At 33.5% G+C, this 19,909-nt stretch overlaps 2 protein-coding genes across 2 annotated transcripts; one reads left to right on the top strand and one right to left on the bottom strand.

Moving 5' to 3' along the window:
• Smp_165950 (putative tektin) lies at positions 1-9,147 on the bottom strand (the record flags this gene model as incomplete). Its single annotated transcript, XM_018793508.1, has 7 exons — positions 1-202; positions 1,081-1,235; positions 2,483-2,705; positions 3,550-3,693; positions 8,587-8,715; positions 8,756-8,921; positions 8,958-9,147. 7 exons carry the CDS (start codon positions 9,145-9,147, stop codon positions 1-3), a joined length of 1,209 nt encoding a protein of 402 aa, XP_018648013.1.
• Positions 9,148-9,314: 167 nt separating this feature from the next.
• Positions 9,315-18,922, top strand: Smp_165960 (dcp1 related; the record flags this gene model as incomplete). The annotated part of the gene is made up of 8 exons (XM_018793507.1): positions 9,315-9,479; positions 10,738-10,778; positions 10,818-10,948; positions 10,986-11,052; positions 13,362-13,656; positions 15,937-16,089; positions 17,107-17,724; positions 18,848-18,922. The coding sequence occupies exons 1-8, from the start codon at positions 9,357-9,359 to the stop codon at positions 18,920-18,922; spliced, it is 1,503 nt and encodes a 500-aa protein (XP_018648012.1). The 5' UTR covers positions 9,315-9,356.
• Between the last annotated feature and the right edge of the window lie 987 nt (positions 18,923-19,909).

The raw sequence follows: 19,909 nt of genomic DNA, 5'->3' as shown, positions 1-19,909 counted from the left end.
TTAAAATGAACTAAATTTTATACTTTCTCGTATACCCATACATTGTACTTCGTCAATAAACAAAGTTGCAGCCTTAATTTGAATTTCTTCCTCCAAATCCAACTGACGACGACATAAAGCTTTCAAGGAGTCATGTGCTGCATGTAACCTTTGTCTAAGTTGTTCAACATCGCGTTTAGTTTCTTCTACTTCTTGAATTAGTCTAGTAAAGCAAAGATATTACAAAAAGGAAGAAATGAATTTGTGGTAAATTTATTAAACTTTGTTCACGTAATCACTTCAATGAAAATTTTAAAAGTCGATACTAGATGGGATCACTGAACAAAGAGAAAGTTTATATTACCTTCTTTATAAAGAGTGGGCCTAATTTAAATTCACACTAAAGAATGTTTAAATAAATGTAATGGTCACATAATACTACCCTCAGAATTAAAAATGTGAGAAACATATTTATGGATTACTTTGCCTTCTCAGTATATACAAAGTGTATCCGTATATTTTCACTTGGGAGTTGGATGTTTCGTGTGATAGCGAGCTGTGATTGGACACCAACTGAAGACAAACAGGAATTTTTAAGTTAACTACAAAACAGTTTACCAGTACTTGAAGACTGATTTCTACTCTGGATTTACTAGGCATGAACTGCTTGTGGCTTATAATCTGATTGTATATTTTTAGAATAACGTTGTCCAGTCTATATCTAATGGATAGATTAATAGAATTATCGTGTTATCTCGTGGACACGAAAAACTTATATTATTCAGTTACAACACGGCTCCTTCAATGGCTTCGATTTAAACAGCATCAACTCTCGACCATTGATCTTAGATTATTTGATAGGTAGAAAAATATCCAACTCACAGTATTATGTTTACCGTGCCTAAAAATGTCATTATCATACAGTTAAGCTTGAAAGTATTTCGCGTGCTAATTTATTGATAAAAACTTTACCCTTTACACTAATGCGTTTTATGATGAGTGTATATGTGTGTATTAATCTAAAATAACTCAGAAAATCATAGATATAATTGAAGATACTAATGGAAATTTAAATTCACTTTTGAGATTCTATATCCTTACCGATAATTTGCTGGGTCTCGGCATAATTCAACATTTGGTCTTTCTTTACGTATACCTAAACGAGTTCCAGCTAGACGTAGAGCACCATCTTTTTCTTTGATAGCCTTTTCTAATTCATGGAGTGTATCTTCCATATTTGAAATTTCTTTGATAATCTTAAAGTGAATAGATGGAGAAAATCTATTTCAATTAAAAAATAATTTACTAACTTGTGTAAATTATATATATATATATATATCCGAAGTGGAAATTAGGAAAAGACGTTGGAATTGGATAGGACAGGATAGGAAATCATCAAACTGCGTCACGAGGCAAGCCCTAACTTGGAATCCGGAAGGGAAGCGGAAAAGAGGAAGGCCAAAGAACACATTACGCTGGGAAATAACTGTATATTAGCTAGTTGATCGGATAAATTGTACAATGAAACTGTGTTATCGAATAGTTAAATGGATCAGAGAGGCTATAAAGTAAGTAGCATTGTTTCATTATATTGTAGTATCGGTTTATATTTTAAGCCCATATACTTTATTCTAGTTTCTGGCCAAGCCAATTCGCCTGTCCATTATGAGTCATATTTTGATCTTGTTAATTATTCGCTTATTAACCTTGACTACCTTTTTTTTTAAAAGCGGCAACTACATTTTTATTGATGAATGATGCAGACCAGGAGGTTATAAGCACATGAGCAAATGTTAGCGAGCGAAGCATACATGACGCGTATTGGAGATGGTGGGGAAGTCAACTCGTTTTAAGCAAGCATTAATCAATATTTATAGTCAGTAAACGGAAGTACTACGCAAATGATGTTGATTTGATACTATATCAAATCACTTAAAACCATAACGTTAGTTTGTGAGTTAGAACTTTAACTCATTTGATTTAATTCGATTTAAAGATTTGTAATGTCAATTATCTTAGTACAGAAACTGAGGTACTTAAATATACAAGGCTTGGAAACTCCGTACTTTAGTGTAATCATCCTGCTTATTTAATTTTTTTCAACTGAATAATGAGAAGCTATGAATTACACTAAATGCATATGCTGATTGATTACATATGGTCATAAAAATAAAAGCTTGACATAGAAAATGCAAAGTAAATGTGTAGTTTAGGCCGTCAACATAAAAATTAAGCTTTATCTTAACACAAAATTCAGGCTCATCATATTTAAAATAATATCTGAATATCGTTAGTGTCATCGACTTTTCAGCTAATTAGCATTGATCTATTTTCAAAATTTAGAAAGGGATCTTGATAAAATAGACCGTGGTGTAGAAGTTATATTTTTTAATGTTGACTCTAAATACCCGTTTCTCTTACGTCATTTATTTGAATTTGGGAAAGCAGTTGTTGTAAACTGTTAGCTGGTGATTGCTTGAACTAAAGGAAATTAACAACTTACTGCACTCAAATATTCTTCTAATTTAGCTTTAGAGCTTCGGGTTTCTGAAATTCTTTTGTTCAAAGCACGATTAGTTGCTTCAATTTGGCGTTTTATGTCAGATGCAACTTGTTGTATAATTCCATCAACAATGCTTCTTAATTCATGTGAATTTTGCAATTGTTTATCCCCATTTTCTATTGAGGCAGTTGAAAATGTTTGCCATTCTTCTGGAGTAAAGGAACTGAAAGATGTATTCAGAAGGCATGTTTAAACTATTCATGAATTATAGATAAGTTTAAAAAATGGATGTTAGAAAAGACCGTTTGGAAAAGTTGAATACTGATGTAACGCGATAAATTAATGATAGAATGGATTAATAAAAATTGTATGCTAAATTTACTGCACGTCTATACTTGAGAGTACTATTGGCATCAAATCAAGTGATTGATGGGATTATTATTAGGCGCTGCATTTAGATGTGGAAACAATCTAGTTAGGGTTACTCTAATTGGCGATAGAAGAGTCAATATAAAGTGAATCAAAAGCAATCACAATACGCGACACATGGATTCACTGTTTGTCTTTCTCTAAATATTAAGTTTTAAAATCATTTTATGTTTTGAATCCGTTAATTTCATCCATTTCTCCTCCAATAGATTTTTTAAGTTTAGTTTTTATTACCACACGTACCACTGCTGTTTTGACAGTTCTTTTTTCTATATCTTAGTAATTTTCCATCACTTTGTTAACGCATTGTGATGCATACCCATGCCAGGTTAAACATTTTTGATGATATATTGAATAATTTTTGTTGTCTGTTAAAATGATATTCACGGGAGATTTCCATTTTCAGAAAAATAGATGGCGGGACTATCTACATACTTCAAAAATCAATTGTTTATTTGTTGAACCAGATTCAAAGTGTTTTGTTAAATTTATTTAGCGTCCTATTGTTCCAAACACTCCATGATCATAAAAAGCTAGAAAAGTCAAGTATTTCATTTTAGTTTCCCTTGTGTAATAATCATCAACGAATAATCACCAATCAGTTAAATTCACTTATTATTATTAATTTGTAAACTTACTTTGGCTCGATTTTTGGAACATTAGTAGATCCAGATAGTAATTCATCAGTTGGCTTTAAACTAAGAGCATATTCATCAAGATGTTGTGCTTGTAGTTTATCAGAAGAGTCCTTTTTCATATTGTAAATTGCTTTACGATTTAATCTACAATTTAAAAGGCAGTGAGTTAACGATGACTAGAATTAATTTTAAGGAATGAAAAATCTATGTTGATATTTATTACTCTTTAGTGGTAAACATTTAATTATTATATAGTTGAAATCATGAGTCAATTGAAGCTAGACCACCATGGAAAACCTAGAAGCACTGGACGGCCGTTTCGTCCTATTGTGAGACTCCTCAGCAATGCGCATCCATGAGAGACTGCACGAGACTAGTAGGTCCTGGGTTCGGATCTCGCGAGTGCGGAATCGTGGATGCGCACTGCTGAGGAGTCCCACAACAGGACGAAACGGCCGTCCAGTGCTTCCAGGTTTTCCTTGGTGGTTTAGCTTCAATTGACTCACGCTTTCAACTATGAAAATACTAAATCTCCATAAAACCCCTTCTGATCTAAAATGTTAATTTGGTTATTTATTCTCTGAAGAAGTGACTTACACTGAGTCACGAAACGTCAGAAAATCTAATTTTTCTACTTATTGGTATATCACAAATATATTATTTGTTTATAACAATCTACCCAATGCTCAATTTATTCAAAATTACTTTTTAAATATAATACTTTGGTACATTTTAGATGCATAAAAGTAATGAATATTAAAAAAAAATTAGACATGTTAGCTAAGTGTTGTCTTATTTAGATCGATTTTCCATTGAATTAATGTATAAATAACGAAATTGTGAAATATTTGATGGATTTTCAAAGAAAAACATTTAGTATAAATGGAAATATCTGTTTGGGGGAGCGGAACAGAATATTAAAGCGGAAAACCATTAGAACTCTTCTTTGAAGATATTGTCCTGAGGATCATATGTAGTATGATTTGATTCATTGGAAACTTGTTTTTGGATTCAAGTGATATAAACTGTTAAATCATTTTATTTTAATGTTCGTAAAGTTCATTACTGTCCTATAACCTACTCCAGCAATACAAACAAATTCGACTGAAACTTGAGACTTAGAGACTACAAGTCAAGTGTTAACAACATTAAACCACAAATTCATATATGGAATATTGTTAGTATTTACGAAAGATATTATTACTGGAAAACAATACTACAAATTTATAGCCATTAGGAAAAGTCACTTAGGCATTGAAATGACTAAAACAATCATAAGATATGGATGTGGTCGATCGATATATCGTGAGTGCTTATTGTCATGTTGATCAATTAAGATAGTATACAAGTTTCGGTACACGTAGTTAAACACAGTCTATAATATTTCTTATAATTAAAAGTAGAATATTCACGTTGTTATTTACCTTGCTGTTAATTTCACATGGTATATGCATCAAATGATAAATATTTTGTACATGACTGCACACTTTACCCGTAATTCTAATACAATACAAGCGTTATTTCATTATCAAGTGATGATAAATTCGCAGCTACTATAACAGGTTTTGTACAGATCTGGGAACCTCTATGGTATATCTATTTTATTACAACATTCATCTATGAATAAAAGTTAACGCTAAAACTATATCGCATACTCATTTTATAATATCTATAATAAAGTCACAAACATATAAACAAAAGTTAATAAATAAATTAATTATCCTAATGGAAAAGTACAACTAATCTAATAATCCTTCATCATGTTCATATGATTTACTTTGCCAGTAGTATACATATGGTTAAATGAATATAGAATACCAGGTCAAGAAATAAGTTTTTCGTAATCCTAATTCATATGATCAAAAAGATACATCAAAAGAAAAGATTTATTAATCGAAAATTAAGGACTTTTAGAAGCATACGTAGTTTTAGGTTTATATATCATATGATAATGTTTACTAATAGATAATTTTATATGATCATCTTGAAATAATATCGTTGCCATAATGTGAAAAAGCAAACATACAATTATAGAGTGCTCATTTACGATAACGTAAGTGATAGTTATAAAGAGTTTACTTCATATTTATTTAAGTTATTGTTTTGACAAAAAAATGACTTTGTAGAGTAGTTTAAAATCAATTGACCTGATCTCATTATTAAATGTTTCCATCAAATAACAGTTGAATTATAGATAATAATTCGTTTTAGTTCCAAAATCTTTAAGTTATTACAACTAAGTAATATTTGAATTCGACTGTGCACTTCCAAAATTTAAAGTTATTATACTAATGACAAATTGTGAAATCAAACTATGGTGGTTTGGTTAGTATCTACTTTTGTTTCTGAATTAACCGATCACGTCATGGAAACTAACATTATCCAACGCTTCGCAGTCTTATTTGAACAAAAAATGGTGTTACTCCCCAACTTATTATTCTCTTGTGATAATGGACACTGTTAGTCTAGAAAGCTACACATAATATTGATCGTGGTGAATCACGTTACAAACGGATTGTAGAATTATGTTCAAAAGCGATCAACAAGTTTTTTTCTTTTAGATTTTATCCAGCAGAAAACATCAGTTACTGCAATATCTACCATAATTTTAACAGAATAATCTATAACTAATTACATCTTTTATAAATAAAAAACTTATGTGCAACTCAATAACAAAGTGTAAGTTTTTATAATCCGTTTAAAGTCATATTTTTATGCGAGTTTTAGTGATACTTTCCAACTAACTTAATAGGGGTATAGTTTAAGCTTGTAACTGCCAACTAATAAAAACTAAGTTGAGCCATAAGGTTTACCGATGTCTCACATATATTACATAGTTTTTACTAGATATGTTATTTAAGGAAAACCATTCGTGTTGTATTGTGAATATAATTAGGTGATGTTTTGTTTGAGTACGAAAAAACCATCCAATCGAAGTGAATTCGTGTAGTTTGAAGTCTTCAGTTTAAGAGGTATAAATGTCTGGAAGTAATATGGGTGAGTTCCTCAGAAACCTAACAGATGCGATACAGGAATGTGAACTAGGTGACTTTTACACTATTTTATATTTATAACAACTCTACTTATAATCGTTAGGAACAAGATACTTAGTCAATGTAAGAGTTCCGTGTTTACCAAGTATTGAATCTCCTTCTTTACGCTGATGATAAATTTAGCAACTTGAACAAACTTGGAGCTATGGAAAGTGATTTTATTGGCGAGTAGTAGACTGATAGCATTTTTCGTACCAAAAATTCAAGTGTTTAAGAAACATTCAAACTATAACTAATTAAGTACATTGAATAGCAGATTAGTTTGCAGTTTTAACGATAGATACTAGTCAAATTTGATAAATTAGTTGTTAGAAGACTCACTTACTCTACATTTACTTACCACGACTGGTAACAACTCTATTTCTAGTGTATGTAATTCAGTGGCGAAAATTTAAATATGGGTCGACTACCTCAAGGGGCAGGATATAACTTAGTCGCTAATATAAGTTCGTTCCAAGATATTTTTAACTATTCACTACACCTGCAGTTTTCCAATAACTTGAGTGAATGCACCTATACATTTCACTGTAAGTAGTTAAAAGATTATTTTGGTCTCTACATTTATTCCATCTGTTACGTGCAATATAAACTTTTATGACATATAAGGAATTAAGTTGAATTATTTAGATTGTCTTATGTTGGAAGCCTGATAGTTAACAGATTAAGCGATCGCTTAGAAGACTGAAAAAAAGTATATACATATAACTATGTATTATGAGAAAGTAACTAAACGTGAAAGGTGTAAACCCATAGACCAATAAACGTTTAGTGCACTTTCTCGGCTTTTGCTGTAATATTTCAGTCATAGAACTAATCTCAAGACATTCCACTGTTATACAGACAGTGACAAAAGCATGAATTTCATGCCACTCTAAATGTAGGAAGTTTGACAGCAGTGGATATGACTGGGTCTATCTTGAATTTCGACAAGGAGACAGGCTGTTTATATTTATCAGTGAATGAAGCAGCAACATGAATTCTTGGAACTGATAGACAAGGAAGCGTGATAGTCCTACTGAGTAATGAGTCGGAATTCTTCAACCGAACAAATGGATTTTAGCTAGCTACTATACTTTCAATACGGCAAACATTGAAAATGCCAGAGAGTAAGAATGATACATCCCAGTCAGGCAATGCACTAGCACTTAGAGATTATCTGAACACCCAAGAAATGGAAGTAAACCTTCTTCGACAAGAGAAAGCAAAGCCCAGCTACAATACTTTGATTTGTGTTTAAAGTCTGAAAACGTTATTTGAGAAATAGTATATTGGGCTAACTTAAGGGTACACATGTTGCTTTACAACAGAGACGTTTAAAGGTACGGGGCATTTTAAGCCCTTAGTTTCCTGATGACCAGCATAAGCTTGATGATGGACAAATAATAAGTGAAGAGTTCTGTAACATGTCGAAAAGCACCATCGGTTTTACTTTATTTAACAATGTATAAATAATTCTAGAAAAGGGACTAGCAAACCCACCTCTATTTAAGTTCGGAAAGTGGTTGGACAAAAAAGAACTTCGCACTGCTAAAAGAACTCACTACAAATAACGAGTTCCACGGGTCTCACCATTTTTTAAAGGACCTATACAAAGTAAATAACTGGACTGTCATTAGACTGCCGTAACCCAATACTTGTAAATTTAGGATACTTATAATTAAGCATGGTAAAATACGCCGCTACAAAACTATTGAATATAAATGTCACTATAGATGATTCTAGTGTCACACCATCCACCATAGAAAAGGACATGAGCATTAACGCTTTATGATGCGCTTCATATCCATATCGGTTTTCATTAGACAGGTAACGAAAACTGTAGATAACATACTGGATCAACCAAAAATCCAGAGGTTTCATGAGAAAGAACTGGATCCTGTCTTTCATTAGTAAATGAATTAGGAAATATTTGAATCATGCAGAAGAAAATATGAGAATAATGTATACGTACATTATATACATAAATATCTATTTCAAAACTTGCCTCAGTTGTTCTTTAGCTTGCTCAACAGTTCTCTGTAAGATTGTTTGAGCTCCTTTTATTACTTCTATCTCTTTTATGAGCTCCATTTGTGCGTCGTCGTGTACGAGATCAATACCTGTTCTTCCCTCACTGAGGAACGGTAGAAACAATAAACTTTTACTAAACCTACCGACTAAGTAAACACTGTTGAGCAAAGTGAAGAGGTTCTTCAGTTGCTTCGAGTGTTTTTCTCAATCGGATAAAGTACTCATCCAATATTTCAGTTTCGTCTGTAATATCCTGCAGTTTCTTGTTAACTTCTGATTTCCAGTACTTAACGTTGGCAATTCTTTGATCTGATATATGTAACGTTTCATAAAACAACGACCTACCAAACTTTTTCTCCACATCTTTTAGGGTTTTTTCAGTGCGTTTGGCTGTTTCCTCAATGAGTCTATCACACTCATTTTGTAGCCCTTGTGATATTTCACGTTCCTTCTCCGCGCTACGGTACTTCAAATTGTTGCTATACGTCCATTCTTCATGTGTAAATCGTTGAGGTTGCCGCACCAACCCCGCCATTATGAGCTATTTGTAATCTAGTAACCAAACGGTTTGAAATTTTGCGCTTCATGTCGTCATAACAATAGTTTTACAAATTCAATATAGCGAACAAAACACCAATAAATCTTTATAATAACAAGAATCCTTTTAAAAAGTGCGCAAAGTATGATATCATTGCTTTCGTTACACAAGGGGTGAGCGGCGCTCACTTAAATATCAGGCAGAACATGAAGGAAGAGGACGAACTTAACCTCACTGTGATTCAAACGTACGACAAGTACTGCACACAAATTCTGGACAAGTCTCCAAGTGCTCATGTGTATTCATTTCAGAGTGATAAGAATGCATGGGTAAGTCCCTAGTTTTATCAACCCTTATTAGTGCAATATTGCATTCTGGCTTTCAGCTTTGTTTATCATATAGTTATAATCACAATTCTGAACCTTTGACTCAATCAACTGACACTAAAATCATTGAAGAACCCCTCTTGACAGAAAATAGATATTTTTTCCCGGATACCTGCAGCAAGGATTCATACATTCTTGTTTCAATCCATTCAGCCGCTCCATTATCATGACGGTGAAGACGTAAATGTCTTTTAATTCCCAGAAACTCGAGGTACACCTGCCCTGTACACCAAAAATTCCTGATTTATTACGTCTTACTGGTTGTGGCTTGTTTCAAGTCCATGAGTAGCGATTTCACTGCAGTTGGTGTTGTGATTGGACTGCACTTAAATAATAGTTAGTTAACCTATAATATTCCGACCACGTTCCTCTGACGTGGTAAGATACATTACCATATGAATAAAGCTGAATCCTGACCTGCCTTTTGTGTATTCAGTACATACCTTTAATATCTATATAACTATCACCACTCCCAAATAATCGGCAAATAGTTGACTGTGAAGTTTTATATAAACGATGTTTACTGAAATCCGTATGTTTGCGTACATTATTCTAGTAAGACCCATGATTTTTGATAAAAGCCCATCAGTGACAATTATACAACTCGAACTTTTTTTAAGGCAATAAATCTCATTGGGTCATTTTGTTTTCATTGATCTGACCAAAATGAGATGTCCGTTTGCCTGAGAGGGCCACTGTAATGGTTGGCAATTTCCCATTGATTACTAAGTGGTTATGGGACTCTGTCAATAAAAGTAAGACGTTTATCAAGCCAAGAATCGTGTGTACACTAGTCCGGTAGACGAATTATATCTGTTTTCATAATATAGTCGGTCAGAAGGTGACGATATCCTTATGTCTTGAGTGCCAGTCTAAGTATGTTCTCATCAAATATTTGGGAACATCGACGAACTTACCTCACTCAAGAAAATAAGGGAGATATTCGTCGGTTTACTAAAAGGTGAGCATATTGCACGCCAGTTTTCTTTGTTCCACTTTTTGGTCTTGTAAAGCGATCTTTAAAGCCGTGAAATTTTTGTTGGTCATTACTATTTGATCATAACTGTCTTTAAGGCATTGGCTGCGTATTGTAGAATAACCAAGCAGGTGATACCAAGGTTAGTTGTATTGTATGATGTAAAAAGTTTTATTGAACATCAATGTTTGTATTTTCGTATTCAAACTTTTCCTCTAATTTTAGGCTAAAACGAAAACAGGTGGCATATTTTTCCTATATAAGCGGTAAGTGTCGAGTGTAACTTACTAATATATTTTTTCCAGATCGAAAGTTCCGTTTTTCGCTTTCATGATTCTGAATCGTAAGAGTCCGACATTGAATCAAATTGAGTTAGTAACTGCAAGTTTACAGCTTCAGCTACACTGCCCTTTTCTTTTATATAAGACTTCGAAAGGTAAATAATAAATGTCCTTATCATAACAATAATATAGGGGATATATTCTCAATTTGGTTCTTCTCTGGTTCCGATTGTGAACGCATCGCGGAAAAACTTGGCAAGTAGGTATCCACATTTTTTTAATTAGTTCCCCTACTTCATGTGTGATTTCATCTACTTCCGTACCTCAAGAAATTCTATCTCTCATTTTCTTTAGGATTTTATTATCAGTAGAAGTGTTTTTAGTTCTTATCTTGACAGTTTATAGAATTTGAGCTTCATCAGTCTAGATCTCATATAACATATGACGTATTGGGTACTGAGATCAGGAACCTTATGCTTTCCCCTGGGTCAGGAATGAACAGTTCGTTTACTGTTTTAGCCTGGTCATTTACTATTTCTTCAGACCAAATGCCCTTGTACGGCCAAGAGTGGGGAAGGCCCTCCCTCTCGAAATGCTCTCACACGGCCACGCGTATACAGTCTCTGCCTTCTCGTGGCGGGGGTGTTATTTAAGAAATTGAGAGGACGAAAAGCAAGTGTCCAGAGCTTTGACCGGGTTGATGGACACAGAAAGTCCACCTAGGGAGTTGGAAAACCCTGATTACAAACCAATGGTACACATGGTCTCCAGTATCCTGAGGGAACAAATGGAGTATAAACCAATCGTTGGTTACTGACTACCGTAGGACTGCATCTCCTTACGATGCTCCACTACCTTGTGGACCAGACCTTTAGGTGAAAGGCTCCGGGTGTGGCCTCCTAAGAAAACCACCTGCTCCAGTTTGGGCACCTGGGCAGTATCACAGCCCTCACACAAATCTCATATGTATTTGGTGCCCGTTTGTATCAATATTTGTGTGTTTTAATAAATAAATAAATATGGGATTTGAATCGACAATTGCATCTCTGTGCTAATGTGGTATGGCAACTCGAACTGATATACTTACGTACGAAGTTCTACGTTTTGACTGACTGAAGCAGGTGGGCCAATAACAATAGTCCTCACATCACTGCGAGTTTTCACGGTAACTCAGTAATATTGATAATATGCCTGTTCCGACTCACATACTTCAAATTAATCACTAGACTTATTGTCACACCTTTGGGCGCTGGATAGACTGAATCATTCGGTTATTTTACTTCCTTTCTTTCGAAGCTGTCCCCTTAAATTCATAAATAGATGGAAAGTTCGTGGTACAGTGAGACCTACTATAGCCTTGGCAGAAGAAAAAGCCTGTCTACCTTACAATTTAAGGGTGATTCAAATAGCCTTTTATTGAAACAAAGACTTAAATCAGTCATTAACAAGACATATTAGGCAGCAAAGGTCATTATCAAGGAAAGAACAAGGTCCATGCTTCATCGAAAACCTAAAAAACATGAAAATGATTGCGTCACATCCCACTATGTTTACTAATTTAAATGTGTGTGTGGCCACACATACATGAGGAGGAGTAGTCGTGATCTCAAAATTAGGGTGTGTGAACATGTACCTAAATGGTTGCAGAAACAAGTGAGATCAAATGACCCAATAAGAGTAGAGGGTGAACATCCATCATCCTCTGTTGCCAAACACATAATTGAAACAGGTCATAATATGGATTTAACTCGGCTTTTGTGGTGTTGCAGAAAGTGTAAAAGGGCGTATGCTATTGTTTGTTGAAGCCTTAGCCACACGAAAATTCATACTCCCTTTGTGTATTGAAAAACGGTCTGTTCTCACCTTATACCTACCCTGATAATATTAGCTTATTATCCAGAGTGATGAGGTGTCAAATTGTTTTCAAATTAGTTCTTTATTATCCTTGTCTCCTCTTACACTCCATTTCTAGTCTAGTTGACCTTTGATTTTTATAATATAAATGTTCTTAACAAGTATATGTGTGATCAGATTGCTCGAAATGTATCGCGCTAATATATCACATAGTTCTGATAATCTTCCTCTTCTTATTACACTATCGAAAGATATCACATTAGTATAAGTAAGGCCTTATGATTACTAATCGCTCTATTGTTTACTAAACATTTAGCAGAACATTGAGTTCTCAGCGTATGTACTTATAGTATTCACACCGTAACGGGGTAATCTCAAATTTAGTCATTGATCGACACTCCAGATCGTTTAGGTTGGTTAAACTGGATTATTGGTGCTCTACTTCTTATCCTCATCCAGTGAGTCTTGTTTTTAACATGATTTCATTTACTTTTTACCCACATGAACCACAGTTAGCGCATAGTTGGAATGTGTTCACAAATAAACTGGACTTCTAATCATCCTCGTCTCATAATCTTGAGCTATGTTATAGTTGACTGAATTACTTTTCGATCACAATACTTTAAAATCCACGCATACAAAGTTTCTGTCTGCATGTTTACATGAAATTTGTCAAGAATGTTTATCTTATTCCCTCTGTATTTCATTTGATAGACTTGTTCACGACGCTGGTGGCTTAGGACTAAAGATAGCTCCTACAAACCAATCCACAAATTCCAAATCTAAATCTTCCAATTCTGTAATGAATTCTATGGTGGTTGCTCCCAAATCTCCAGAAACAGTTACTAAAGGATTAAATCAGTTAATGGATTTCGTTCGTGCGTCCAATGAAAATTCCAAGTCAAACTCTTCAAACCCATCCAAAGTTAATGACAATGTATCTAATCATTTCGAAGGACCAAGCATATTTGACATGTTACACAAAGCAGAAGCTGATTTTAATTCAGGCGTTAGTATTGTGATTTTCGTTTACTATTTTGTTTAGTATTCTTAACTCATGCTACTAAGATATGAACGTTTTCTGTGTATCAGGGCTTGAAACACCAGATGGCTACTGAGGCTCCAACATATGTTGAGGGTTTCGAACTCATAAACTTTTTTCGAGAGACATGTTCGTAGATCAGTGAACAGCAATAGTTTTCTTGAAAACAAATGAATGTTACTTAGTGGTCAAGTAGAAGTTGCACTTAATTTAAGAGCAAAGATACCATTTAGTTACTTAAATCAAAGTAGACAAAATAAGGTCCGAAAGCCGGGTATTATAACCACTAAGCTAGAGTTCTATTGCACGCTACGTTAAATCCAGAATTCCTTTCATATAGAATGTGTATAATCAACATAGTTTAACTGTTTCTCTATTCAAACAAAAGATATTGATTATCAGTTAATAACTTAAGTTTTTCGTGTTTGATTGTTTCTTTCAGAGTAATCGAAGTGTATCACAATCACGTAAGATAAAATCTATTTGAATTAACGTTTTCCATTTAAAAAAGAAATAAAACCTCTTTTTTGTCTCATTCATTAGTTTTACTGTTGGTGTATATGTAGTTAGTGATGACTTTCTGACTTGTTTCTTTTTGTTGACTTGTTTAGACATAACCGTCAAAAATGAACTACAACGTTTTCGTACAGCCTGCAATCTCCCAGTTTCAAATGGAAATAATTCATTCAGCAATCATTCTGGACCAGTTGATAGCGGGGTTTCGTAAGTAGCGTGTTTATCTATATGTGTTGTACACTAAGTATTCTCGCAATGATTAATTGTTTAGTGACTTTCTCTTATCAGTATTCAACGTGCTTGTAAAATGTTTTACTATATCAAAATATACGTGTTAACTATCAACGCTGTCCATGTTGTGTAATTTCTAAGAGTATACATGTAAATTTTTCTGCAGATATTGAATCTATTAGTAGTGAATATGAAACCGTAGCCTAATGGCTACATTAATCAGCTCTCAACCAATAGTTCACCAGTCAGAATTTCACCCTATACACTTTGGTTTGAGCAGCCAGGTAGTATTACTAGTGTAACTCAAAGCTCAGCGCATGAACCTATACTCTGTAGATAGGTTACACTAGTTTTTTTCCGATGTCACTTTTGGAAGATCTTAAATAAGCATCTATTTTTTATTGCCAAACATTTGCTTTGATGAAAACACTAATTTTTCCCCCTTACTTTTGGATATTATTGCCAAACATTTGCTTTGATGAAAACACTAATTTTTCCCCCTTACTTTTGGATAACAGGCTCAATTCATGTATCACAACATGGTCTCAATTTGAAGTGACAAACTTAAGTAAACTAAACTAAATAAGTAGTTGATAATGGTCATGTAAATTGGATGCGAAAGTTCATTCATGACATTTTGAAACCTTCAAAGCTTCATTTCCAGAAAATAAAGTTTTCGTTACAAGCCGTCACATGTAACATATGGTACAAAATTTGCGGTTTTCATAATAAATACAAGATTCAAATGACTGTTCTCCAATGTTAAAGATTAATTTTAAAGTTTACGGACAAATTTATGTCGTTGTTTTTAATTCTAAGACATTGCAAAGTCTTTAATACTGTTTCCACTGGACACTTGAATCCATATTACAAAAATGTGTCTATTAGTCTACTTTTCAGAATTAATCATCACCTCTCATTCATATACTAGTTCGTTTAAGAGAGATGGATATGTGTAGTAGGAAGGTCTGAGTGAACTTATATACTAGCCTATTGTATCAGTCTAAGTTAACCTACTCATTTGTATCGTTAATTAATATCCATCCAGGTTTCCAGAAAACAACATAATTAATATGGTTCATTAAAGTTAGCACAGTGTTAATAGATTATTATCAAACAAGTGAGATTATTTGCAAATTATATTCATATATTTTGAAGCATTATTATCCTTGTTCATTATTGGGATGTTTAGTCAGTCAAAACAAATGTGTAATGAGTGACTGGTTTTAGATATTGTATCAAGCACATTTGAAAGCAATCAAAAAATTATGAATAGGGGTGAACTCATTAGAATGAACTATTAGAACAGTACGGAATCTTCAAAACATGGATTTTATTAAAATATGAATTATAGTTTCTAGCAACATTTATATGATTCATTACATTAGTTTTATTGTACTGATCATAATTCTAGTAAACAGTAGATATACTTATCTTCATGTATAAGGAACCCCATCGGTAAAAAGTATTACACATATTTAAATAGTTGCTTTGGTGAAGGTTGTAATCACCTCGTTTACTTGTTTTCAAATTTTTATTCCTACGTGTTTTAGAAGTAGTAGGAAGAATAAACCGAGTTTTGGGTCATCTCAGATTGTCAATCATATTTCTGTTGCTGAACTTGAAGAGCAATTACTTCAGGAGCATATATCTGTAAGTTTAAGATATTTCTTGCCAATAATGAAATAGTGGTTGAAATCCTATCTCATTAGGATTTCAGTCGAAAAATTGGCTTCATCTGATTGATATAAGATAACAGCTGATTGTATTTCGTGTGATGTGTAGGTAGGTTCAGGTTCACTTAAACTCTAAGCTTAGATATTAATCTTGTATGATTTCTTACCAGCTAGACAGCACCCTGAAAGAATTTGTTCTGTTCTCTAAGTTTATATCCATGTCGCTTAGTACTGTAAAGTTACTTTTATTGGCGGGTGTATGGATGGAGTAGTTTTGCTAATCACTCAAAATTTGTCACTTTTGTAGTAGCTCACGGTATGAGGATGAAGTCACCAGTCCCTGAAAATACCATTTAGCATAATTATCAATTAAGTATGCTTTTTTTTTCATTGTAGGTATTTGATTTCCACCTTATTTCCTAGTAATGTTGCTACTGGTGCATTATCTGCCGATGATCGAAGTTTTCATTTAAACTGACCTATTTGACATTGTTAAGTTACAGAGTAGTTGAAAAAAATGTGATTGTTTATTCTCCTTAACGATAACCATTCCGTTAATCACATTTTAATTTATAACTATTTGTCCGAATCAGTGTACTGAAATTATAAAGTGAAAAATATGTGTTATTTAACGACTTTAATGAACATGTTTGTATTTGATTTTTAGTCTATTTCTTGGATAAATAATGCTTGGATATACTCGTCCAGTAGATAGATTGAGCTGGACATCCCATAATCCACATATTACAAGACTGCTGCCCGAAAATTGTATTACGTTATAACTTATATATAGGTACACTTTTTTTACATACCTAACAAATGTATATTCTTCCCAAATTTGTGTTTTTTCGTATCCAATAGAATAACAAGTGATTGAAGTGGACTAAATTATTCGTTGTCACATACTTTGTAATACTATTGTTATTTCAACTTTTCATACTCAAAATTGAAAATGCTAATAATAGTAATCATTTATCCCTGCTTCTTTCATTAGCTTCCTGAAAAAGTTGATGGGCCAAAATCACATTCAAAGGTATCCGGTGAGTTAAAAACAGTTGTCGCCACAGACGATAGTTCTCCAGATGACCAGGTTTTATCACATGTGTCAGCCATGGAGTCTCCTGCCTGCTACCCTCAAGGACATAAAGATACTCGTGTTGATCGAAATCGCCGCCTTCTTAGTGATGATGCTGGCTATGTGGATGATGTTGATGATGAGGAGGCATGTGAAAACCGTAGTGGTCGTGGTTTACCCAAAAGTTATGGAGTTGGCCAACGTAAACAACGACGGCATATCCGTCAACAACACGACAATCTTTCTGATGAAATACATTCACCATCAAATCGGTCAGTTAACCGAAACAAACCCTCAAATATCACTCCCAAATGTAAAACGATCATAGGAGAGGACACACTTGTTACACCTGACATGTTGACCGGCATCCCATCATCGATCTTCCCCGGATTAATGTCCGAATTTAATTATGATAGACATACCGTATCAAGTCCTTTTTCAGAAAATAAAGCCTCCATCTCGTCAACAGAAAAATCAGCGACGAGTGAATATCTTTCGAAAGATCAGTTAAGAGAAACACTAATTCATTTGTTACAGGTAAGTGTCATTGAATTTTTCATATTAAATAATTAAGAAATACCCAGATTTCCTTCTAATATAAGTCGTTCGAATATTGAAAAAAATTGTTAAATTTTATTGAGATTACTGACCAATCTAAGTTTGACGACCATTAAAAGCCTGGAAGTACTAGACAGTTGTTCCGTTCTAGTATAGGACTTCGCAGGAATGCTCATCTGTGACCCGTCAACCGGAGATCAAGCCCAGGACCTTCACTTTCACTTGCTGAAGTACAACCTCTAGACCGCTGGGTGGTTATCCAATGGTAGGTTGGTTGAAGTTAGACTGATACATCATAGAATCCCAACTTGGCGGTTTAGAGGCTAAACGTTCGCACGTGAGACCAAAGTCCTGGGTTCGACCCTTGTCTTTGGGGTCCGTTATGCAATATTGTGAAGTCCCATACAGTGACGAAACAAGAGTACAGTGCTTCTAGGTCTCAATGATTGTCTTACTTAAATTGGTTTGTGGCCTTAATAAATTCGTTCGAACTAGTTTACAATGAAATTTTTTTTGTGCTACAATTAAAACAGTTATCTCATTTTCCCACATCAGTTATCATTTTTAATGCTCTCATTAGTGCACTAATTGTTAGACTTTTCTGGTTCAAGTTTAGTGTTACAAATACTATCCTTAGTATTTCATCTATTCGGTTAGATTCGATTAATTTCACTTATGTCAGGTAACAGAAGGCTGATTTCATCAACAAGCTCTTCAGTCTTGTAAAGAATGTTGCTCTCCATTTCATCGTCATCTAAGAATATCTGTGATCTCATTGGATCAAAAAAGACCAGCTAATTTGCTTGGATTGTCCTTACTAAATGTAGGAACTAATTCACTGTAAGGCTTGGTCGTTCTAAAACACTCATGAAAAATTTTCTTATATTGGTTCTAGACTTTCTTTTCGTGTCTTGTTACCACCTTTCACTTTACTACCTCTTGAAAGTCCCTTATTTCAATAGTAAACCATATATTCATTATAGATATGATATCTCAGGCTTAGCTCATTGTATCCACTAAAGTTTAAGATATTTAAAAATGCTTCTCTGTGTTTGCCTTGCTACTAACCACCAACTTTTCGTATTGCTGTTTTCCTTTCCAGACAGATGATGATTTCGTACATCGTATACATACTGGTTATGTTAATGTATTGGAAAAACGATTGCCCAAAAAGTAGAAAGTGCAATTTTCCTTATCTGTACTTATTCTTATCTTTAGTTTCAGTTGTATCAATAAAGAAAAAAATATACATGGATTGATTAACTAATCAGCCAACTGTATTTATTGTGTCAAAATTAGATTATGTTAATTTTATTTGATCAATTTACACACTTACTTTTGCATAAAAAAGAAAGAAGGAAACGAATGAGATATGATCTGTTCAATGTTGTCGTTGTTTCTGTTTTGGTTGTTTTTATTTCAGTATGAATTCGGATATTTGGTTTTTTGTTAGTGACATTTATCATCCATCGACGGTTGTAATTTCTAAGCATTTATTATTCCATGCGTTTATTTTATGTAAAAAATAAGTTCATATACATGAATATATATATATTGTGTAAATCTTACTTTTCATGTAAGAATACGTCATATATGAGATGTTTTTCTATTGTTATCAATAATTAAATAGTTGGTTTTCTTTTTTTTAAGGATTTCTACAGATAGTATATTTTATCTACCAATTTCCGATACGTTGTAATGTATATTTATTGGTTTGGTTATTTAAACTGCTCATTCTTCATCTACAATATTGTTTTTAAGAAAAATATCCGAATAAAATTGAAGTCAGAAGACCCACTCAAATATACAGTTGATCTTTGCTTATTTAATCGTATTGTTTGCGAGAGGTAGCCATGGAATTGTTAGTTCTATCTGATAAAGTTTATTCAGACTTCCATATATAGTTCCTTACTTCTTTTGTCTGAAGACAGATCTCATTTAACATATTTCTCTCCGTGTACATAATGTTTAATTTCGTCCAATTGTTTCCTGCTAATGATAAACAGGAGCACGTTGTCCTACTGTTGTTTTCTCACCGTTCATGGTTATAGCAGCGCATAATTCATCAAAGGAGAACGTAGTCAAAACCAATAATATTTTAGTTATAAATCTTCCATTCCTTTGGCGATTTCGAAATTTCGGGTTTAAAAATGAATAGTCTTCC

The sequence above is a fragment of the Schistosoma mansoni genome, chromosome 1 (assembly GCF_000237925.1).
Source record: "Schistosoma mansoni strain Puerto Rico chromosome 1, complete genome".
NCBI lineage: Eukaryota > Metazoa > Platyhelminthes > Trematoda > Strigeidida > Schistosomatidae > Schistosoma > Schistosoma mansoni.
The sequence above is the reverse complement of the archived record's forward strand: the minus strand, read 5'-3'. Positions and strand labels throughout refer to the sequence as shown.